Raw genomic sequence first — 24,994 nt, 5'->3', positions numbered from 1 at the left:
ATGTAGGCTTACCTGGCATGTATTGGTAGAAGCCCATTTGGCCTATATTGGTGTAGTCTTACCTGGCATGTATCGGTGTAGACCCATTTGGCCTGTATTGACGTAGGCCTACCTGGTCTGACACAGATGATTACAGAGATGTTTACGGAGGAATGCTAGGACCGAAAATAGAGCCACATCGTTTGAAGCAGTTTCTACGTGATGCATTTAGGCACCGCCCCCTCGAAACCAAGTATATATATATATATATATATATATATATATATATATATATATATATATATATATATATATATATATATATATATATGAATATATATGTTACGGTCAAAGCCCGAAGTCGGCCAATGCTGGGATTGGCCGGCCAATCCGCGCATTGGCCAATATCGCCTCCCATAGGTCGGTCAATGTCCGAAACTTTGCTTGATTTCGGCCTTAATTAGAAGATCATCTGACTAGAGACGACCGGCCAAAGTCCGAATTAGAAGATCATGAGCAGATTTTTTTTAAATGCCGTAAGGATCATGAAATTAAGTCTTTATTGATTATTAATTAAATGACCGAAACATTCAAATTTTTTATTGTACTATAGTCTCAATCTAACAATATCATCATTTGTTACAACAAATTGAACTTTTATGGCATTTAGAATTACATAGCAGCTTGTTATTTTTACACTTGCAGCGATTTGTTGTGCACTTTGTTGTGCAATTGCAGCGAGTGTAGCCTTGGTCCCCAGTCAATGATTGTGAAGATGCGATGGTTCGTAGTGAATTTTCCTCAGTGCCAACTGACGACAATAAGAGCAGTTTTTCGTGAAGAATTGAAAACTCACTTCTAGCATACAGTTGTTCCTAATTTGTAGAAACCGCCCTCGACGCTCATGACAACTGCAATCACGCTTCGGGGATCACCGTGACCTCTGTCAACATCTGGAAAACGGATGCGTACATTGTCACCCACTTCACCATCTTTAAACTTTGTAGTTGATTTTTAAGCATCTTAGCACCTTGAGTTTGCAAGCCAGTATGAGCTGCTGATCTGTGTTCCATGACGTCTTGTTTGTTGTGACACAATCTGCAGGTAATGTTCCCTCCGTACCCTTCGTCTGCTTCATTGGGTATTCCACAAATAGCATGGACATCGTTGCCACAGGATCCACAAGAATGAGCTGCACTACAATGTTTTTCACAAACTATACAGAATCTGTTGGCCACATTATTGTCACGCAACTGGTCTGGACGTTCCGCCACGGCAGTAGATGTGTTAGCTGAGGATGTCGTTGCATTTATGGCAACCTCCATTTCTTGTTCAATGTTCTCAAGATCTTCCTCAGAAACTATTTTATCGGGAGCCCATATATGGAAACTAACATGGATTTACATTTTTTTCTTTTGACAGCCATCTGCTATGTCTGTCTCATGGTCTGACGGCCCTTTTGATCCATGTCGCCTTGCATATTGAATGCTATACAAACAAGAGCTAAACAATACGTTACTCTCAATGAAAACGCACCCAGAATAATAATAATACGATCACATCTTAGTCTAGATAGAACATTGGCCAGGACATCCCGGCCAGTGCGCGCATTGGCCGGCCAATGTATGAAATACGATCTTAGTGCTATGTTCTTCGGGCTTTGGCCAAGAGAGCCGGCCAATGCGCGCATTGGCCGGCCAATCCGCGCTTTGGCCGCACTTCGGGCTTTGACCGTAACATATATATATATATATATATATATATATATATATATATATATATATATATGTAACGAGCGAACAGTTACCCTGCTCGCTGCGCCAAATGTGACCTTCCCCGAGTCTATCCTGCCCGACAACGCCAATTGTAACGAGTTGAACCACTCATGCTACACAACATCGACTACAGTAGAAAGACTCGAAGATGCAGGTTCGCTATTGATCCTTTTATTACATGAATCAAGAAATGCTTCAATATAACACAATGAATCAACAGGAATGTTTCACAATAATAGTCTGAATCAACTGACCCCTAACAGTCCTCACTAGGCTTCATGTAACGGAATCCACATGTCTATTGTCCTTCTTAACACAATATAACCAACTTGATATGTCACACAGACTGACTGATCTAAAGCGAGCGATGAAGATGGAAGAGCTATCGAAAGAGAGCGAGCTTCGCCGTCCCCTCCTATTTATCCCTTGTATCCGTACTCGTCTTCGTACTTGTATTCCTCCGTAATCGATACTTGTACTCGATGTCTCCGACCACTAGTTGCGCAGTTCTAATCGTACAGTCCGTGAAATAACATCTGCATCCTATCAATCAAAGTTGACAGGCCGTCTGAATCCCCTCGTACCGTTTCCCAAAATAGCACGCGTTGGCTTTGAGATTGTTATCAGTCCGATCCAATAAGCCACCTGCTATGTTGCGTCAGACTGTAATACTGCGTCTCGGCTTATCGTTCGTTATCAGATTTGTAACTAGTAGCTAGGCCTACCCTAGTTACATCCACCCCTGCTTTTTTTGTGTGTTTTCCACCACAAACAACGCCTGGCAGGTGCACTCCTCCAAAGTCAATCGCACAATCGTAAAAAAAAAAAATTTATTGTTCCACTCACTGTCCACGTCGTCCCATTCGTATACGATTGACAGTTATACCTATTTCACATATCAACTGTGTCTACATCATCTTCCTGAGACACAAAACAGTTCTAGAATTCACATCCACCCTTTTCGTTTGGTGCCTTCACCAGTTTACTTTTATAGCTTTTTGAACCGTCTGTTCTCATACCAGCGCGACCATGAAAGACTTGATGGTTGCTGACAAAAAATTTCGTCTTCCTTCTGTTCCTCAAACTTCTCCGCGGACCACTTATCTGATGGTCTACTGTCTCTCTGCTTCTGGAAGGAACGGGATCCTCTTTGTTGCCGTTATCCTCCACTTGTGTATCGCGGTTGTTCTGTTGATGGTGATATGGTTCCGGGATGGGTATGTGAATTTCCGTTATAGTTTCCGGTTCCCTAATTGTCTTGGATTTCCTTGTGTGTAACTGCTCTTCTTGCCTATTCCAATATTTCTTTAATTGAGCAATATTCGCCCACCGATCCGGTTTGGCGTGATCGATGGGTCTTATCTTAAAGGGGCCACCTGCTACTTTAGGCATCTCCACGACTTGCCATATCTCCTGTCCCCAGAGATCGTGGATTTTGTTTCTGCCTAACGGGTGGCTACGCAGTAATACCCTGTCATTCAGTTTGAGTGGCGGGTCCTTTGTCTGTACCGGCGGTTCCCTTCGCCGTGCTTCATGTTCTAGTCTTTCCTGTACTACCCTGTACATTTCTCTAATTCTTCTCATATGTTCATTCACATATTCCAGTGCGGTGTATGAGCCAGTCATACTCTCCCTTTTTCCTAGGAACAAATCAAGAGGGAGTCGAGCCTCCCGTCCGAACAGCAACATGTGTGGCGCAAAGCCGGTTGTGGCATGGGGTGTGCAGTTGTATAGATATACCAACTCTGGGAGAAAATCAGGCCAACGTTTTTTCTGTTCAGGTTCTAGCGTACGCAGCAAATCATGCATGCTGCGGTTGAACCGTTCACACTGTCCGTTTCCTTTCGGATTAAATGTGGTTGTTCTAGATTTGTTGATCCCGTAGTGGCTGCACAGTTGGTTAATTACTTCTGACTCGAAAGCCCTTCCTTGGTCAGAGTGTAATTGTCTTGGTATGCCATATTTGATGAACCAATGTTCTATTAAGACCTTTGCCACTGTTTTGGCAGTCTGATCTCGCGTGGGCACCGCCACCGTCCATTTGGTGAATACATCAGTCATTACCAACACATGTTCCGTCCCATCCGATGATTGCTCCAACGACGTAAAGTCCATAGCCACAATCTCTAGTGGTTTTGTCGCTAGTAGGTGTCCTGATGGCTGTCTCATTTTGACAACTGGCATTTTCGCATGCTGACACCTCACACAAGCCTCACAATGGCGTTTGACCTCCATTTCCATATTGGGCCAGTAACACCTCCGTCGTAAAATTTTGTGCGTCCTGTCCTGACCCTGGTGTCCTGCCCTGTCATGTGCCAACCTTAGCACTTCTTCTCGTAATTGTCCAGGCACCACCACCTGGTGTATTGTCCCATCAATTTGGTCATGGATTCTCCGCATGAGAACACCATCCTCTATACTGAGACGGTCCCACTGACTCAGTATTTTCTTTGTTTCTCGACCAAATTGTTCTCTTTCCCTTCTTCCTGGGAATTTTTGTTCCTGGACGTATTTCAATAGCGGTTGTAAGCCACTATCCGTTCTCTGGGCATCTCTTATCTTTTTGTGATTAAGGCAATTAAAATCACTACTGTCCATATGTCCGGGCTCTGTGGATATGTGCTCCACCCCGGTCTGTCCGTTCTGCCTCACTTGCACCCCGTGAGGGATATCTGTTGACGCTCTGACCTCACATATTCCTGTCAGCGTTTCTTCCTCATCGCCCGGTCTCTCGTAAGGATTCCTTGATAAGGCGTCCGCATTGCCATTGGACCGCCCCGGGCGATGTTTTCTCTCTAGGTCAACGAGTGCCAATTCTGCTGCCCATCGCTGTTCGATGGATCCCAGCCTTGCTGTACTTTGAAGTTCTTTTTCAATATCGGATAATTTCTCTTCAAGTCTTGTTTGAGACTCTTTCATTTCTTCTAGTTTGCCAACACTGTTCTGTTGTCTACTATTTTTATTTACTTCTTCCGATAACAGACACTCTAAAGATGAACATTCCTCCTGTGCTTTTAATTTGCATGACCTTTCCCTATCCAGTTTCCTGGTTAACATTGAGATCTCATTCTTAAGTCTACCAATTTCCTTCTTATCATCATTTTTCTCTACCAACAAATTGTTCACTTGAAACTTTTCAACATCCCAGTTCATTTCACAGTTCATTTTTTTTATTAGTTGTGTTTTACCTTTCTTTTTCTCCTTACTGTGTTTCTTTGTCATTTTGTTTACTAAGTCATTACCTCGCCGCTCTGTAGCCTTGACCTGCCTTACAGAGGGCGATCGTTTCACCGGACAGTACCGTGCCATGTGTCCGGGTTGTGAACAGGACAAGCAAATTGGTCGACCGTCGGCCGTCCATTGGAGTGATGGCTTGGCAGGACGCGGCCGTCCAACCCGTCCCTGTTTTGTCCCGTTCTTTTCCTGATTCTCAGCTGTTGACCTGCTTTCCAACCTCTCCAAACGTTGGTCAACCTTATCTAGGTGGGCCAACAGTTGAGCCATCATGGTCTCCATCGTGTCGGCCCCTGTGGGTGGGGATTGTCTCTGTTCAGGCACAGAGACTTTGTCCACCGAACAGTTCGATTGGTCCTCATCCTCGGACCTGCGGATCGCTGAGTTCCTGACCTGAAGGAAGGTCAACTGCGGGTCTTTGTGGACCTCCTCTTTCAACTCTCTTCTTAGGATCGGGGTTGCCAGCCCCTCAATGAAATGGTCCCTCAGTAGGCGCACATCAATGTCAGGTGTTTTGACCTTTACCGAATCAAAGGCCCTGTTCATCCGGTGTGAGTACTCCATCACACTCTCCGCCAATCTCTGCCTCAAGCCTACGAACCCTGCTAGCAGTTGCGATCCCGACCGTCTCTCCCCAAAGGTCTCCATAATCAGATCCAGCACCTTATCCGGATCTGATTGGATGGTTTTATCGTGGCATTTGACCTCTGCCCTAACCGTCTCTCCTATACTGCCCATCAGTAGTCTTAATCTTTCCTCTGGTGACATACCTCTCGAGGCCCAGGCCGCTTTGACCTCTTCACTGAACCTGTTGGTTAAAGTTGGATCCCCGTCCCCGTAAAATTTGTTAATGTGGGACTCTCTGGGTAGGACCACTATATGGGTCTGCTTCTCGTCCAGAGTAGACATTTTATTCCGTAAGTAAAACAAAAGAGTTCTTTCTTACCGTGTGTGTATGAAAAAATTTTCCTCGTTCCTCAATTTTCACAGTTCCTGAATGTCCGAATTCACACACACACTAAACACAGTTATGCACAAGGTTGACTATGGGTGCCTAAAGCGGCAAGTCTAGTTGAATTCATCCTGTCCGACGACGCCAATTGTAACGAGCGAACAGTTACCCTGCTCGCTGCGCCAAATGTGACCTTCCCCGAGTCTATCCTGCCCGACAACGCCAATTGTAACGAGTTGAACCACTCATGCTACACAACATCGACTACAGTAGAAAGACTCGAAGATGCAGGTTCGCTATTGATCCTTTTATTACATGAATCAAGAAATGCTTCAATATAACACAATGAATCAACAGGAATGTTTCACAATAATAGTCTGAATCAACTGACCCCTAACAGTCCTCACTAGGCTTCATGTAACGGAATCCACATGTCTATTGTCCTTCTTAACACAATATAACCAACTTGATATGTCACACAGACTGACTGATCTAAAGCGAGCGATGAAGATGGAAGAGCTATCGAAAGAGAGCGAGCTTCGCCGTCCCCTCCTATTTATCCCTTGTATCCGTACTCGTCTTCGTACTTGTATTCCTCCGTAATCGATACTTGTACTCGATGTCTCCGACCACTAGTTGCGCAGTTCTAATCGTACAGTCCGTGAAATAACATCTGCATCCTATCAATCAAAGTTGACAGGCCGTCTGAATCCCCTCGTACCGTTTCCCAAAATAGCACGCGTTGGCTTTGAGATTGTTATCAGTCCGATCCAATAAGCCACCTGCTATGTTGCGTCAGACTGTAATACTGCGTCTCGGCTTATCGTTCGTTATCAGATTTGTAACTAGTAGCTAGGCCTACCCTAGTTACATATATATATATATATATATATATATATATATATGTGTGTATGTATATATATGTATATATATATATATATATATATATATATATATATATATATATATATATATATATGTACTTTTATGTATATATATATAGGCCTATATATATATACACACATAGAACTATCAGGCATGCAATGAGTTCCATTTATATTCGGACCAGAATAATTAAATATTTATTAAAACTTTAATTACCGATGAAGACCAATTATCAAAAAATTGATTCGTTTGTTACATTGAGACGTCTCTGAGTCAACTCAGCCATGATGGGTACCTGACTTTACTCATGCCAGGGAAAGTAAATGCGGCTAAGCATAGAATCCACTAAACTACTCCTTCAAATGTCGTGGTGACAAGAACAGGTAAACTATTTCATCTGCATCTACTGACCAGCATATCCAAAAAAATAACTAACTAGCTTAAGTTACTACTGTTTCAGTTATTCATTGATTAGTCTCTGTGTTACGCCCAAGCCAGTAAACATACCAGAACAGCCACTAGCAATTTTTTTTATCAATAGGTTGTATTGTTTTTTTTTTGTTTTATTGACATGCAGGTGAACGCATGTTTGCTTCAAGCCAGCGCGGGCGTAATCGATATCAGTAGGTTAAGTGGACGATACTGTGTTGTGTATTCAAGTCCGAGTGTAAACTGATAACTAAGTTGCTATTTCAAATGTCAGCAGGGCTATATGTATTGTCAGCAGAGGCGTAGCGAGGGGAGGGGGCGGGTACATATGTCCCCGGGCGCCAACCCTAGGGGGGGGGGGGGCGCCAAAATGGGTTTGAGAAAAAAAAATTAAAAGCTCATTTTAGCTGCAGTTTTGCATTATAAATATAAAAATATATGAGGGGGTGGTGGGCGCCAAATTGAAAGTTTGTCCCCAGGCGCCGGAAAGGGTCGCTACGCCTCTGATTGTCAGTGATGGTATATGTCATGTCAGTACCGATAACTGGTGTTGTCTCTGTTTTGTCGACAGCCGTCATGTATTGTGACAAGGACCTTACACTTGGTGTGCCATAAAAGGTTCGCTTTAATCGATTAAAAAAACGTATATGACTTGTTCATAATGATAGTTTTCTGAGATAGCTCATTTTGTTTTCACAAAAAAATTCTCTGATTACCAGAAAACCGAACAATATAAGAACACGAGTTTAATTGATGTAGAAAGACAATCCACAATTACTGGTTAATAAAAGACGTTCCAAATAAAAAACAAATAGGTATTTGCTTCCGAAACAATATGATCTAACTTATAATATGTAGTGCCGAACACCCATTTTGCCGCATATGTTGTATCGAACATCCATTTAGACGCACAATATCCCGTCACGTACGCCCTTTTTTCAACAAAATATGCCGTGTCAAACGCCCATTTTGCCGCAATACGCCGTGCCGGACGCCCATTTTGCCGCACAATGTCATGTCGAAAGACCATTTTGCCGCACCATTAAATATTTTCCAATGTCCATCGACTTATTGATTTTTTTGTTCCAGCTGAGCACTTATACAGGGACTCTCAAATTGTGGCCATCAAACTAGTGTCTCGATTCCGTGTTGACAGAGTGTGCGGTGGTGGGTTGGCGTAACATGAGTTACTTTTTTCTGCATGGAGGCTATAGCCGCTGAACAAATCAATTATAATAAACATGCGTTATTAAATTTTTCTGATCTACCAGAAGCTGTCATATGTAGACACGTTGCTTAACGGACCCATGCACTTAAAATAGTTTTAAGAAAAGTTTTAAACATTATTTTAAGAAACATAGTTCTCAGTGCCCATGAGCAGTAAAAAGATTGATATAGGCCTACTCGTCCTTTTAAACAAATGATTAAAATTACATTTTTATGAAGATCTACGTGCTACTAAATTAGCATTAGGTTGAGTTGTTAACGGCTGTACTGGTTCGGCATTGGTTAAGTCTAAGCGTTAAAGTACTTTTTAAAAATAATTTTTAAGTTCAAGATAGAAAATTTATTTTTTCAAACGACTTGACAAAATACACTTTAAACGTTATATTTATTCAGAAGTGCCATGGAAAATCCATACTTCTTTTAATATCTCTTCAATGGCGTTGTCATGTGTGAATATCGAAGGGAGATGATTCCTATATTGCTACCAAGGTAGTGAAAGTTATTTCCCTTTACTTGGAAAAAACAAGCAAGAAAGTACATCAGATTATATTCCAGACTATTTCCCAAAAGAATCGTAATTGCTAAAAGCATTGTAACTAGAAAAAGGGGAAACTAATAATACAGGAAGAAACTTGTAATAGACAAATGGAAGTTTTAAAGTTTCTTGAGAGGATGTTGGCTTAGGGCACACACATTGAAAAAATATCACTGTATCTATGGATTAGTTAGTATGGATCCTGTTATTAGTAATAACGTAGGTTACTACTTCAGGTACTTAATAAGTAATGATAGAGTGAGTAGAGTAGCCAGAGAGTTAGCCAGTAGCCACAGAGAGATCACAGTAGCCCTACAGAGAACAAAGTGAACAATTGAACGCTTTTGTAATTGTACGTGTTTGCAAAAAACTTACATGTAACTTACATGTTAACTGACAAGGTCAACATTTGTCAATAAAAAAACAAATAACAAAACAGTTATCGACTTACAAGGTCAACATCAGTAAATACCAAACAACAACACAGTTATCAACTGACAAGATCAACATAAATCAATAAAAAACAATCAACAACACAGTTATCTGCTGACAAGGTCAATATTACTCAATAGAAAACAAACTTCACAATTCAAAAAACATTACATGGAAATAAATAAATTTATTTTATACAATTCTTGTTTTCCAAACTTCAAGGAAAAATAATAGCTCATCTGTGTGCTAGCTAGAAAAAATATTACAATCAAAAACAAATTTAATTCCGCTATGAGTACACAGTGTGTTATTTACCGAGGAACTAAGTACTTTATCATAGTAGATTAATTTGTTTACACAAACTTCACTTTTACTTAATTAGAAAGAATGGATAAAAACCTTATTAAAAGGGTATTGCCTAATGGTTACAGTATTGTACTGCAAATTAAAGAACAAACAACCCAACTTTTTTAAAGATTAAAATGTATGTACCATCATACTTATCTTTATTATCTTAATATATATCACAAAATGACCAATGAGTAATATTAAGATTGGTAAATAAACTAATTGGTTTATAATCCAATGCTGATGATTTCTGGAGCTGCTACAGAATGTACCGGTGGGTTGAACAAGTTTTAAATAGGATAAATTAAGTGGTCTACGTCTTATAATAGGAGTTTAACTCAGGGGCTTAGCGACCCTTCCCAGCACCTGGGGACAAACTTTTCAATTTGCACCCCCCCCCTCAAACTTTTGATTTGCACCCCCTCAACCTTTCAATTTATTATTTATTTTTCCAACCCATTTTGGCGCCCCCTACAGTCGGCACCCAGGGACATATGTCCCCCCCCCCCCCCCCCCCCCCTATGCTACTGGTTTAACTGCCTGCAGGCTTTCACAACATGGATACCTAGACAGGCAATTAGTTAAGCCGTTAATTGTTATTGACTTATTTTATAAGACATCTTTAACAGTCTCAATGAATTGTGATAAAATGTATTCTCATTTGATTTATCAATACCAAATAATGGTATATTAAATAAAGGAGTACGATTAAGTAATATAAGAGTTACCTCTCACTGTTTTAAACCTCAACATTATATGGCTGAAATAAAATATGTATATAAGTTTACCCTTGATGATAGCTTCAATGTAGTAAATAAACAAAACAATAACATTACAATATTATTACTTCAGCATTAAGAATCTTTGCAGAAGTCAAATTTAAGAACAACTTCTAATCCATTAGGTCCGCACTTTGTTAAAAGTTTTAATCCACTGGCTGGTATCATTGTGCCCTCGGGGAAATAGTTGCCGAACTTGAACTCAGACGGCGGGGACTCGCTGCTCTTTGCCGTGTCCGACCTAGCCTGGGGTAGGGATGGATTAACACATGGGATATCACTGATTGTAATCCTCCGGGAATTGTTTTCTTCTTTAATCTCAAGCACCTGGTTAGTCACCTGCATGCCGTGGTCGCTTTTGAAGTAGTAGATACCACTTTTAGTGACCATGTTGATTCTCTCCGAGTCAAGAAGTGACGCCGGGGGTGGGATGGGCTCAGAGCTAGAGGAGGTGGTGGGAAAAGATTTTGATTTAAGAGCAGATATGTACGGAGTCAAGTGCTGGAGCTGTTTTCTTTTAAGATAATGTGAGATTTGATTTCTTTTCAGTCTTAAGCCAGGTCTAGACCTGGTTGACTTTTTGAAATTCTGTTTTGGTACTTTACATGGAATAGCTGAAGAGTTTGAAATTTCGTTTTGGAAATTCTGTTTTGTGGGAATATAATCTGAAGAACAAGCCAAAGATATTTTAGAATTAAGATTCGAATCTGAAGTATCAGAATATGGTAATGAGCAGTCAGTTTGGTTATTCATAGATTCTAATGTATTTTTACATAGAATTTTAACACTCGTTGATGGTTGATTGTTCAAGGATGTTGTAGATCCGTGTTTAATGGTGTTGGATAAAATGGGTTCAGTGCCAGTGAGTGAGTCTGCACTGTCCTCTGTGTCCACAACAGGCTCTGTGTGCATGTGAGTACTGGCAGTGTTGTCACCCCTGACCTGTCTGATACTACCATTCTTACCTGGTGTTAGTGTGACCGTCCCTACGTGGGACTGTACCCCCACCTGGCTCAAATCTGCACAGTCATCATGATTATCATTCTCACCTGGTGCACTATCTGAAGACAGGTCATTTATGTTGCCTCTTTTACTTTTAGGTGTAATGTGGGCTATCCCACCAGGTGTGATTCCTTCTTTTTTACAATCCTCTAACACAAAGTCATGTCCTAATACTAATGATGATTTACTGTCATGGATCACTTTACTAGATAAAAGTGTGTTCTCATCTAAATCCTCGTGTTCAAGATCAGCCTCTTCCACTAAATCATCATTAGAAATTACTTCTTGTTTAATAGATACATCACTTGCATCATACTCATTTGAACATCCTGCTGTGTCACATTCATTAGAACAACCAGTTGCGTCATAATCATTACAACAACTCGTTGCATTATATTCATCTGTCGCATTGAATTCGTTAGAACAATTATACCCCTCATCTTCAGTGGGGTCAGTGACTTCACTTTTAATAAAAGTTACTGGCAAATCATCAACTAAATCTTCATTTATTTCTTCTTTTATCTGCCTGCCAATAAAATGTGATTTCTCAGTTTCTGGATTTGTCGTTTCTTCACCAGGCTCCAGCTTTGGTATTTTAGACTGTAGAGCTGGCTCGTCATTTAAATCCTGACCACTTGACGGAACTTTTCGTTTACCAACATGGCTCGGATCCGAATGTTTTGAAACACCCGCTACTGAGGAATTTTCCCTGCCGTTTTCCTGCACGCAGAAATCTTTTTCAGAAATAGACTTAACAGCAACAATTTTAAAATCATTTTTCTTTGAAAGAGATTTATTACCCGGCGAAGCAGAAGAGTTTGCGGCATTGGACTTGTTCAGTTTTGTGTTGACCCTGACTTTATGGCTGCTCCCTAAGGTAGACTGTTGTGAGAATGTGGTGCAAGAAGACTGCGCCAGCTCTTCAGTGTTTTGGTACACCACCTCCTCATTAAACTCCATGGGTTCTGTCTTAATGTTCCCCAGCCAGGAGTTGAAAGCTTGCGTATTCAGTGGAGGTATAGAGTGAATAGTTTTATTTTTAAACAAGTCCCCTACATGTCTTCTTTCTGCCAGTAGCATGGCACTCTCTGGGGGGTAGGGCGGATCCAGCAGTCTGCTGACTAGCAGGCACACCTGCTGGTTCTTCTCCTCGCAGTTCACTTTTGTACACGACTTCACCGCATCTTTAAAAAATGCTTTAGCAGATTTAAAGCACAGCCGGAGCGTCCAAGTTCCGATGCAGTGACAACCTATTCCAATATTCTTGAGAATCTCCACTGAAAGTAGACTGACTGAACAATTAGTGTACGACTCATGACAGCCAATTTCTTTCATAAGGTTACTGACTGTTTGATCAATGCCACCAATACCTATTGGCCATGGACTATAACACACATACTCCTTAATCGATGATATTGGACGAACTAAAAAAGGCCCTTCGTTGGCTAGGTACCCATGATAGATTTTAATAATTTTATAAATGCTTCTCGGATTATCCGGGTCGTCGTACCGCTTAACAATTCGTCCGGATTTCGTAACTGAAGGCACATCAATGGCTACGAAATTACCAAGCTCATCCTCGCCAAATGTCACATGATTTGTGGTGAGCAGACGTACAAATTTACCTTGCCATAGCCCAAAGCATTTGATCAGGTAAAAAATAACAGCCTGGAGGAGACCAGAGGAGGAGTCGAGACTTAAATGCTTCTTCTCCCAAAGCAGTTCTTCCTGCTCAGGGGTGATAGGCAAAAACTTAGCCAACGACATGACTGATGTTCAATTTGGGCTTGAAATTAAAGCAGGTTAACATCTGGGATTTGTAATTGTTGACACTTGAATATACATGGTGAAACTAGTTCAAACAAACAAGTTCTGATGCTTGTGGTCTTGTTACATATGTAGCTGAAATACAAAATTAAGGATAAAAATATAAAAAATTTAGAATAGTTTATTAACATTTCATACATGGAGTACATTTTTATGAGTATGATAAAGTTATTAAGGGTGGGGTAAAATACAAGAAGGGTAAACAAACCATCAATCTTAATGAACCCACATTTTTATGAGCGAACCCATTTGCGAATACCACCTTATTTGAAGTATCGACTTCTGATATTTCTAAACCCGCATTTACACTTGCGACGTGTATACTATACATGTCTAGAAAAAACCTTACCTAAGAATAGGCCTACATGTTCTGTGTGAAAAAATGTTTTCAAATGATAATTAGATCTACTTGTTGTGAGTTATTTTCTAGATGTTATAGTGTACATTTTGCAAGTGTAGACACAATGTAATAGTAATATTAAGGCAAGCTAAGGTAATTGAAACTACCGTACTACCACTGGGGTGTCCCCAGTTGACTGAATGCAACTATCACACTATCACTCAACATAGGCCTACTACACTCATAATCTATCTAGATCTAGATCTAAAATGCACATCTAAAAAAAAAAAGCATAAAAAGGTTAAAAAGCATGAAACCAAAAAATGTTTTCCAAAATTACAGGTATGTCTAGATTAGATCTTGATCTATGTCTTGCATTTTCTTCTAGCCTTTTATCACCAGGCCATTTCGAATTATCAAGACCAACATTTGGATTAGTTACCGTACTGTGAACTTGTATTGTTAAACTGAACTGTGTAAAGTTGATATCGTGTGTGGTGATGTTGAGTGAAGTTGTTGTACCTTGTGTGTTGTGAGTTGTACTGACAGTGAGTGGTGCCGTGTTTTCATAAAAATAACTTCATTTTGAATGTTGGTAGATGAGACAGATCTAGACTAATAATAATCTAATATTTTATTGGAACATTTCCTTGTTACTTAATTTACAAAACGTATTTCATTGTAATTTACTTGATTCTAGATCTAGGCCTTGGTTATCATCAACATCGTACATTTCAATATCAAATTTAGTCCATTTTGTGCAGTGTAGACTAGCCTTGTACATTCTTCTTTAAGGAGGTAGGAAATAGTTATATGCTAGACCTACAGTGTAGCAGTAGCCTAGCAGTTTGAAAATTAAAGATAAAAACAACATGGCAGCAGCAGTTAAAAAGAAAAAGCCTTTCTCAATGAAAGTTTTATCAAGAAACCCAGAGAATTATAGAAGAGAGACAAAACTTGATATACATAAAGGTGAGAATTATTTAAATTTGTGTAAATTATAAATTATATTATTGTTCTTGTATTATTAGGACCTCTAAAACTCAAAGAGAATTGGGTAGCCTACCGGGCCCTACCGGGGTAATCTATCGTTTTGGGTACGTAAAATCGCCCGCGGCTAGTAATGTACGAAAAAGTTACCTCATTGTCAAGGCTTTAATAGAAGTATACTGTGATATATTTGTGTCAAATATTATAGATAAATGAATAATAAACCTAAATCAATAGCTAAATATATCAATATAGGCAAGAAATTAACTTTAAACAGCAGTGTTTGCGAGCAGGATTTCCTATATAAACAGCAGCCATTTGTAAAATAGAGTTGCCTTCCCCTGACTCGCGCTATAAGTTAACAAAGAAAGTACTTAAACAAGATGGCTGCTATAGTAAATGAGCATGGTTGCATCTGTTGGAAACATCGCTAGTATTCATTTATTATTGAAAAGTTTTAATTCAATTGTTTAAAAACAGGTACATAAATGAAACAAGGAAACATTTTTGTATTTTTCAAAACATAAATCCTCCTCAAAATGTGCAATAATTATTAAAATTTAAGGAGTCACCTGTTTTTCACATTACAAGTTGCGGGCGATTTTACGTACCCAAAACGATAGATTACCCCTACCGGGTACCGTGCAACGTGCCGTCCACACTCGACACTTGAGTGTGGATGAAGTGAAGTGGTAGTGGACACAAGTGGAGAGACTTCGGAGCACGAAGAGAAAGCGACTCAAACTGATCTAGATCTCTAGATTCTAGAATAGAGACTGAAATAAATTATAAAACTCCACTTTAGCATATTTTATTCCCTGCTTGCCTGCTTCACGTTCATCTCCAGTTGAGCGTATTTTTAACACAACCAAATTGAACCAATTGAACCAAAAACAGACAAAAACATTAGGAAAACACAAGCCTATGAATTTGTGTTTAGTTTTTGATAATTTACTTTACTGTTGAAAATATGTTTGTGTCAGTTAAGAGTTTCATGGCAATGGATAAAGTACAAAACTCATAATTGCAAAGCGGATAAGTTTGTATTGACTTGTTGTTACAAGTATCAAGTATCCTCACGCATGATACTCTATATTAAAAAAAAATAAATATTAAATATTTAGGCTACCTACATTATAATTATAATTGTATGAACTCACAATGACCCCAAAACTGACACCACCACAATGTCAAATACCTATTATCAGAGCTATGAGATAAGTTAAAGTGAATATGAACTCACGATGAACACTCGACCATGTTGGGATAAAACGTGAGCAGGCGAATTTATTGGATCTGTAAGGTTTATTTATAAATCATAATTTATTCAGTTTCCTTCTTATTAAATAAATTTTTGCACACAAGCTCTGCTTTAGCAGCAAAGAAAAAGTAAAAAATACAATACAATTAAATAGTAATAAATAGGCCTAGTATTATTATATTTATTATTATACGTACAAGCAAGCAAAACTAAATTTACAATTTCTGTACCACATCTAGTACTCAAAAAGTCGCAAGTTTAGATCTAATTTTAAAATACCTTTTATACTTTAGGGTCATCCATAAACAATTATTGTACTTTTGTGATGATGGTTGATGAGGAGGAGGGGTTTCGTGAAGAGTGAAAACAAGCTTTTACTTTTGTATTAATATCTAAAATATTACAATTATCAAATACATCCAATCTTTAGAAAAGTTATACTGAAACAACACAATTAAGTTTTTATAACCACATCTACACATGGTTTTTTGAATAATTAAAAGGTTATACAAAAGTTTCCATGTGGGGGTCATTAAAAACCTTAACTAGTCTGAAAAGTTTCTGACACAGCACAGACAATTTTGGACATCTTCCATTTCCTTATAGTCTTACATACAAATAACAATTTTAATAATAAGAAGACTAGCAGACCTCAGTTAGAAGTCGACTGAGGTCACACTGAAAAAAAAATGGGTTAGTGGTAATTTCTGCTCTGTGGCTAGATTTTAAATTTAATAGGCGCTGTCGTTTTTTTTAGAAGCGAGCCCTAGTTCAGATGAAAGCTTAATAGGTGCAGACCTTTGTTGCAAATGAAGGAAACAAGAACTATCACTCTATGTATTTTAATATCCATTAAATTATTTTACTACCTGTATTGTATACACCAAGAAAATTGGAGACACCTTGGGACAGTTGGAGAGACTAGACCAGGACAGAGATACCTGGAAAGAATTTGTTATGTCACAGGAGTAAAGTAAAGTTTCCCTTTCAAACCTGACAGTCTATGGGGCAAGTGAAGTAGAGTTCACCTGTTTCTGTGACCTCGGCATATGAAGAGATTGTGTGGTCAGCACTATGCCCAGCCGCCTTTACTTTCCCTTTCGTGAGTTAGGTACCCATCTGAGTTGGGTGGACTCAGGGACGGTCTGCTGACTTGATCCCGGATTCGACCTCGAGACTTACGGGTTAGCAGTCCAGCTCTCTACCGCTAGACTACTCCGTCCGCTATGTCACAGGAGGAGCGTCAGCCTAACCTATATTGTATCTTCTTTTTTGTAACAGCACCCTTAAATCCTGATGCATACCTGCACCCGTTTGCCATGGATCGGGAGTATCAAAGAGCTTTAAATGCTACTAAGCTTGAGAGGGTTTTTGCCAAGCCTTTCCTGTGTGGATTAGAGGGACACAGAGACAGTGTGGAAGCCCTTGCAAAGTTCCCCACAAGGTTGTCTCATGTTTTGTCTGCAGCCAGTGATGGTGAAGTAAGTTATGGTTTTACATTCTAAAACTAGTGCTAAGAAAGGATAGGCTTTTTTACTGATCCTAACAGTGATTCCAGCCAAAAGATCCAATTTGCTACAAGCACTACTGTATCCATGGATTAAATAAACAAGATTATTGCACATCAGAATTAAACATTTAACCCATTAGAGTACAAATAACAATGTACTAAATGGTATTCAAAATAGAATAATTTTAACTTTTTTCTAATTAGTATTAAATACTTTGTAGTTTTATTTCTGAAAAGTTGTTTAAATGTTTTGCTTTGAACACTTTAATCTATATATATAATTCTCTTCTGGGAGCCGTTAGAAAACAAGCTGCAAGCGCCTCCTTGCAGTCCCCTCTCTTTCTCTCTATCACTATCACTACCACCCCCACCCCACCCCCACATTGTCTGGTGAGCTGTGTTCACTCTAAATGTTTACAAATCGTCGAGCCGTAGAGTCGGGTTTCTATTAGGGGCAGATAATTTAGTTCGATTTTAAACTTACAGGAGGTAACTAAGAAATAACTAAGAGGAGGCTGCTTTCACGGGGGGGGGGTGTAGGGTCGGGGTTAGGGGAAAGGGGGGGGGGGGGGTTAGTGTTTTAAAGCAAATATTTTCAGTGGCAGCATTGGTACTGTCGAATTCACAAATTATGAATTACTGAAAAGTAGAAAAATAAAACAACTAAATAGTGGCGTATGATACGCTGCGGGTCGGCTCGTACATTTTAATTTGCCACATCCAAAGATAAAATGTGTTTCTCTATTTAGGGATTTAAAAAAAATATTTATTACTCAACTGTCTTGTAAATATTTTTTAATGTGTGCTTAGCTTACAAATTGGTCTCACTTGCAGATTCGTTTGTGGGACTTGGCTAGTAAAACATGTGTGAGTAGTGTTGTTGCTCACAGTGGGATAGTACGCAGCTTGTGTGCACACAAATCTGGAGAGCGTTTCTTGTCTGTAAGTAGATTATTTGGTTATTTTCTTTAAAAGCTTGCATATCTGTTGTTGTAACATAGTATTTGTAGAAGCAAACGAGTTGATTAACAGCTTGTGCTTGTATCAATGTTAAAAAAAAATTAAAAAAAAATAAAATAAAATATTCTTATAAAATAATTTTTTCAAATTGAATCCATTACTTTTATTTAACTACATGCACAATAGGTTAACATAGTAATTTCCATTTCTTAAACGTAAGTTAGTTTTCTTTAAAAAATAAATAGTAAACATATTTATTTAATTTTGTTTTAGTGTGGACAAGATGCCAATATAAAGTTCTGGGCGTGTTCTGAAGAGGGGATCATAAACCCTGATCCAGTGAGAACAATACTAAACAAAGTGAGCTTACATTAATGTATTGTCTAAATCAGGGAAATAAAAATGTAACTTACAGCTCAGCAGTCATGCCTTCAACCGTTGAACTTTGCTGTCTGGAAGCTTTTAGTTTTTACCGTAATGTTCACATGCTTCCGAAAACCTGTATTTGTTATAAGTTTTGTATTTTTTTTTTAGAATGTGTACCAGAGTATTGACCACCATGAGAAGGAGGACATCTTTGTTACATGTGGTCAGTCCCTGGATGTATGGGCAGGGGATAGAGCACAGCCATTCCAGTCTTATACATGGGGCTTAGACAGTATGCACCATGTCAAGTTTAATAGAATAGAGGTAAAGTATGGGGCTTCAGTATGCACCATGTCAAGTTTAATAGAATAGAGGTAAAGTATGGGGCTTAGTATGTACTACGTCAAGTTTAATAGAATAGAGGTAAAGTATGGGGCTTAGACAGTATGCACCATGTCAAGTTTAATAGAATAGAGGTAAAGTATGGGGCTTCAGTATGCACCATGTCAAGTTTAATAGAATAGAGGTAAAGTATGGGGCTTAGACAGTATGCACCATGTCAAGTTTAATAGAATAGAGGTAAAGTATTGGGTTTAGACAGTATGCATCATGTCAAGTTTAATAAAATAGAGGTAAAGTATTGGGTTTAGGCAGTATGCATCATGTCAAGTTTAATAAAATAGAGGTAAAGTATTGGGTTTAGATAGAGTGCATCTCATGAAGTTTAATATGGCTAGGAAAATATGAGCTACATTGTTTCATTCAAGAAGGGTAAAATGCTATATTTTGTCATAAGGATCATCCTTTTCCCATTACATCATTATTTAACTTATTGTATTGGTAAATGGTAGCGTACTAGTCAGATATCTTATCTAAAAAGTATCTTTGGTTCTAGACCAACTATGTTTATTTTCAATTTTCGCAACAGTTTTACTTATACTTTAATATAAAAAGTTAAAATCCGTTTAAAGCACTTTAAATAATTTATCACATTTTAAAATTAGGGGTTTTCAATAAACTTAAAGCTCCCCTTCCTCTGTTGTTGATGAGCACTACATTCAATCAATATGGTCTGGAGCTGCCTGATTACATTAATTATTGCATTGATCACTTAAATATTTTGCAATGTTACCACATAGAAATTACTTAAATGAAGTTTTGATATTGCACCTGTAAGTAGAAAGTGTTTAATGTATGTTTATTTAATTTTTTTTTTAATAAAGGATTTTGTAAACAGTTTTATTATATAGTTTTTATTATTTCAGATGATTTATTTAATTTTATATCTTAATTTATTTTGTCAATATAGACACATCTGATAGCAGTTGCTGCTGATGACAGAAGTATAATGTTGTATGACACAAGGGGAGGCTCAGGTGTACAGAAGGTTTGTTTCATATATTTTTCAGTGTACATTTTTGTGTCAAGTTTTTTAAAATATGGTTTGATGTGTTGCTAAATGATAGAAGAGGCAAAGGCTGCTGGGGCTCATGTGGGCTCAGATAAGGAGAGATGCCCAAAACCAAGTCAGGTGGAGAGGTTTGGCTGCAGCTGTTTTGCTCCCCATTGGCCACCAAAGAATAAGAGCTGCTAATCTCATTAACATGACAAGTTTTTATGGGTTTATTTTTTAATGCTGCCACAAAAATGTTGTTGGTCATAGTCATTAGACACTCTTTTGTAACGCATTTTTTTCTGATATTATAACTAACAATATTTTACATGCCAAAGGCTAAAAAAATGTAATGAAAGCACTAAATTAGCTCATAATTTTAACTGAGTTACATGTCACCATTTAAGCTTTACTCAAAGCAATAGTCTAAAACTGATGGTGTATTTTTTTTTATTAAATGCAACCTTTATTGTAAGTATAAGATCAGTTTCTGTATAGTTTGTGCCATTTTGTTTCATCAATGATAATTAGCTAATAACCTTTTTTTCCCTTACAGCTGATCATGAGGATGAAAACCAATGCTATCAGCTGGAACCCAATGCAAGCTTTTGTATTTACAGCAGCATGTGATGATTATAAGTAGGTGGATGCATTAATCTTAGGTTTTATATGATTATAAGTAGGTGCAGGCAATAATCTTTGGTTTTATATGATTATAATCAGGTTTTATATGATTATAAGTAGGTGGATGCATTAATCTTAGGTTTTATATGATTATACATAGGTGGATGCAATAATCTTTGGTTTTATATGATTATAATCAGGTTTTATATGATTATAAGTAGGTGGATGCATTAATCTTAGGTTTTATATGATTATAATCAGGTTTTATATGATTATAAGTAGGTGGATGCAATAATCTTAGGTTTTATATGATTATAAGTAGGTGGATGCAATAATCAGGTTTTATATGATTATAAGTAGGTGGATGCAATAATCTTTGGTTTTATATGATCATACATAGGTGGATGCAATAATCTTAGGTCTTTCATGATTATTAGAAGGTGTAAGCAATAATCTTAGGTTTTATATGATTATAATCAGGTTTTATATGATTATAAGTAGGTGGATGCAATAATCTTAGGTTTTATATGGTTATAAGTAGGTGGATGCATTAATCTTAGGTTTTATATGATTATAATCAGGTTTTATATGATTATAAGTAGGTGGATGCAATAATCTTAGGTTTTACATGATTATAAGTAGGTGGATGCAATAATCTTTGGTTTTATATGATCATACATAGGTGGATGCAATAATCTTAGGTCTTTCATGATTATTAGAAGGTGTAAGCAATAAACTTAGGTTTTATATGATTATAAGTAGGTGGATGCAATAATCTTTGGTTTTATATGATTATTAATAGGTGCGGTCGATAATCTTAGATTTTATATGATTATAAGCAGGTCAAGTAAAAAATCTTAGGCTTTATTATTATAATTAGGTACAGGTTATAACTTATTTTTCATGTTATTGTTATGACTATAAACAATGCTCGTGGTATCATTTATTTTTGCAAAGATTGTTAATTAAAATTTTCTTGTGTCTGACTTTAAAATTAACTTTCTTTACAGTTTATACACATACGACATAAGGAATCTTACTATAGCTTCCAACAAGCATGAAGATCACATAGCAGCAGGTGATTGCCACTGTGTATAGATTCTAAGCTATAAGAAACAAGTTTTATGTTTAAGCCCACATGTTCTAATTATTTGATGAGCCATTTCTTATACTAAAATAAAAAATCTTTACATTTTAGTGATGGATGTGGACTACGCACCGACTGGAAAAGAATTTGCGACAGCCGGTTACGACAGATCTGTTAGGATATTCAATGTAGCTGAAGGCCATAGCAGGTGAAAATTGCTGTTCTAGCTTTAGATTTTCTTTTCTTGTTTGCTTTAGTTCTGCTAATACTAGATCTATAATGGGGTGGGATGGTTTAGGGTGGTAGAGCGTACAACTGCTGAACTGAATACTTGAGTTTGGTAACTGGATTAGAGTCTTTAGGACATCCCTGAGTCTTCCCAACCTAACTCGGAAAGCCAGATGGATATAGAGCTGACAACACTATTTCTTTATTTGCTGAGGTCATTCAAACAGAACTCTACTTCATCTGCCCTGTTGCCTTTCAATTTTGAATGGGTTACTTTGCTTTTATTGAGATACTGGCTGCTGTTATTTAAGAACCCAAATTTCAATGTTGGGTTATGTATTAGGCCAACTCTCTATGCACTGTAATGTGTAGTTCAAGAAACTGGTGCTGGTAAAATTGATTTGTTTGTTGTCAGGGTAATTTTGGTAATTTATGAATATATATGGAACAACATGGACAGATATTAGAATGCGTTACTGCCACTAGTAAAGCTTCGAGTTCAGATTCCGGTTCTGAGTCTGTAAAAAGTCCATGATTTCATTGAGCTCAGATGGTACCTGACAAAAATTAGGGAGAGTAAAGGCTTGTGGGCATAGTACTAGCCACACTATCACTTCATATGCAGAGGTCACACTCAGATAAACTCTGCCCTGGCTACCTCTATATCTGGATGGGTAACTGAGCTTTTAACTTTTTATTAAAACATATATATCTATATATTTCTAGAGATGTGTATACAACAAAACGGATGCAGCGAGTTAACCACATCCTGTGGTCTATGGATAACAAGTATATTTTATCTGGATCTGATGAGATGAATGTTCGTCTGTGGAAGGCCAGAGCTTCAGAGAAATTAGGATTGGTGAGTAGTTGCTTGTACCCGCGCAGTACTCATAGATTTAAATTATATAGGACGTCAGTTTAGCCGAGTTCTCTTGTTATGACTGTGTCATGGTGGTTTCTGTTAGTTAACCCTGTGTTGTATTCTTTTTGTTAAAAGTATTTTATGTTTTTACCTTTTAATTGACCAAAAAATATTTAGCATATCTAAAATTAAGAAAGTTAAAAAGTTGATATTTAAAAAGGAAAAAGTAAATTATTAAGCAGGAAACAGAATGCAGTTTAAAATTATGTTAGTTTTTATAGCTAGACCTATAAGACAGCAGACAAAATTTGAAAATATGTATTTGAAATATACTATAATGACCAGTTTTATTTTGTAACTAAAACTGAGAGAATAAGCGGCCTTGATGCACTAGAAACATACTTAAAAAATGACTATTTTTAACTTTTAATTCTGCAGCTGAAACCAAGAGAAAAGACAGCAATGAACACAGCAGAGACCCTGAAGAAAACATTCAAAGACTTCCCAGAGATCAAACGTATTGCCAGACACAGGCACCTGCCCAAGCTGATCTTTCAACAAAAGAAAGAGCTCAGAGAAATCAAAGAAGCACAGAAGAAAAAGTAAGATTTTATCCTCACCTATATTTTTTTATAAAATTGTCTTCAGTTTGTCTCCTTACATACGCTAATTATTTGATTCTTAAACAGTATTTGGTTTTTTTATCGATCTCACAAATATTTTATTTTATTCTTTACGTTTTTAAAACTCTAACAAATACACAGGTTATTTAAGTTTTAAACAATATTTTTTTGAAGGACCTAATGTAAACTATAGCACATTCATCTATACAAAATAGTTTTCAAATATATCTCCTAAAATTTTCGTTTAATAAGTAGTATTCAAACCGCTCTGTATTTTCATAAATTCTGAAATAAATAAACTGACTTTTAATTTTCTATTTAATCAATTTTATGATTTTTAAAGTATTATATTTTTATATTCTTATAGTAATAGTGTTATTTTACTTTTATAAATATTTAAAATCTTTACTAGTTGCAATGCTGATTCTAGCTTAAATTTTCCTATGTAGAACAGAATCTTAATCTTATTGATTTGTTTCCCTTAGAGAGAGCAACAGAAGGTTTCACAGCAAACCTGGTGCTGTCCCCTTTGTACCAGAGCGCAAGAGACAGATTGTGGAGGTCAAGGAATAGTGTGTGTTGTGTGTATATGTACAATTGGTTGGTGTGGGAGGTGGATGTGTGTGTGTGTGTGTGTACATGTGATAACATTGTTTGTGTCATCATTAAAATTTTAACTCATGATAATTGTGTTCATTTTTTTATGTTGAAAAAGGTTACTATAACGTATTAATAAACAATAAGCCTGGTTGGGAGTGAGAGCTCATGGTTGCTAGGACCACAAGTCCCGAGTTCAGACCCCAGGCAGATGAGGCTTGTTAGCTGGGGACAGCAACCCATCTAAGAGAGAAAACAAACATCCAACAGCTGCTGCCTTGCTGATTTTTCTTGGGTGGACTAAGGCTATGGGAGCTTAGGTCAGAATCATCCCACCATATGGTGCTGGTAGAAATCCCCTCCAAAGTATGAAAAACAAAAAAAAGAAGTAATGAAACAATAAATAAAACATTTTCCTTTATAAGTTATATGGAGGGTATAAACAAAACAACATGAAATACAATTCATTTTAAATGACAATATTTACTTGAAATGTGACATAAACAAGACATTTGACCTAAGGGGGTGTTACCTCTTTAACAAGTTTATACACTGTGTTATCTTGGATTGCCAGAACATTGTGTATATTCCTGGTGAACTGACAGGAATGATGCTGTTATTGAAAATTTAAGTCCTATTTGGCAGCTTTTTAGTTTTGTCCTGGACTGGCTGAATACTCCTGGCTACCTCTGTACATTATCTTTGTTTACTGTTCAAAATCTGATTTCAAGTCAGATTATCTTTAT

The 24,994-nt window shown here is 37.6% G+C and overlaps 2 protein-coding genes across 2 annotated transcripts; one reads left to right on the top strand and one right to left on the bottom strand.

Moving 5' to 3' along the window:
• Positions 1-10,387: 10,387 nt before the first annotated feature.
• Positions 10,388-14,515, bottom strand: LOC131950643 (uncharacterized). The gene is made up of 2 exons (XM_059312854.1): positions 14,435-14,515; positions 10,388-13,479 (listed from the first exon to the last, which is right to left on the bottom strand). The coding sequence occupies exon 2, from the start codon at positions 13,342-13,344 to the stop codon at positions 10,651-10,653; it is 2,694 nt and encodes an 897-aa protein (XP_059168837.1). The 5' UTR covers positions 13,345-13,479; positions 14,435-14,515; the 3' UTR covers positions 10,388-10,650.
• Positions 14,484-24,290, top strand: LOC131950644 (DDB1- and CUL4-associated factor 13). Its single transcript, XM_059312855.1, has 12 exons — positions 14,484-14,716; positions 17,277-17,476; positions 18,340-18,447; positions 18,739-18,825; positions 19,000-19,155; positions 20,141-20,218; positions 20,781-20,863; positions 21,859-21,926; positions 22,047-22,143; positions 22,890-23,025; positions 23,467-23,630; positions 24,137-24,290. The coding sequence occupies exons 1-12, from the start codon at positions 14,617-14,619 to the stop codon at positions 24,222-24,224; spliced, it is 1,365 nt and encodes a 454-aa protein (XP_059168838.1). The 5' UTR covers positions 14,484-14,616; the 3' UTR covers positions 24,225-24,290.
• The last annotated feature ends 704 nt before the right edge of the window (positions 24,291-24,994 follow it).

The sequence above is a fragment of the Physella acuta genome, unplaced genomic scaffold (genome assembly GCF_028476545.2).
Source record: "Physella acuta isolate Inbredline_101_S28 unplaced genomic scaffold, ASM2847654v3 ptg000774l, whole genome shotgun sequence".
Classification (NCBI taxonomy): Eukaryota; Metazoa; Mollusca; class Gastropoda; family Physidae; genus Physella; species Physella acuta.
This window is presented reverse-complemented; position numbering and strand designations above follow the sequence as displayed.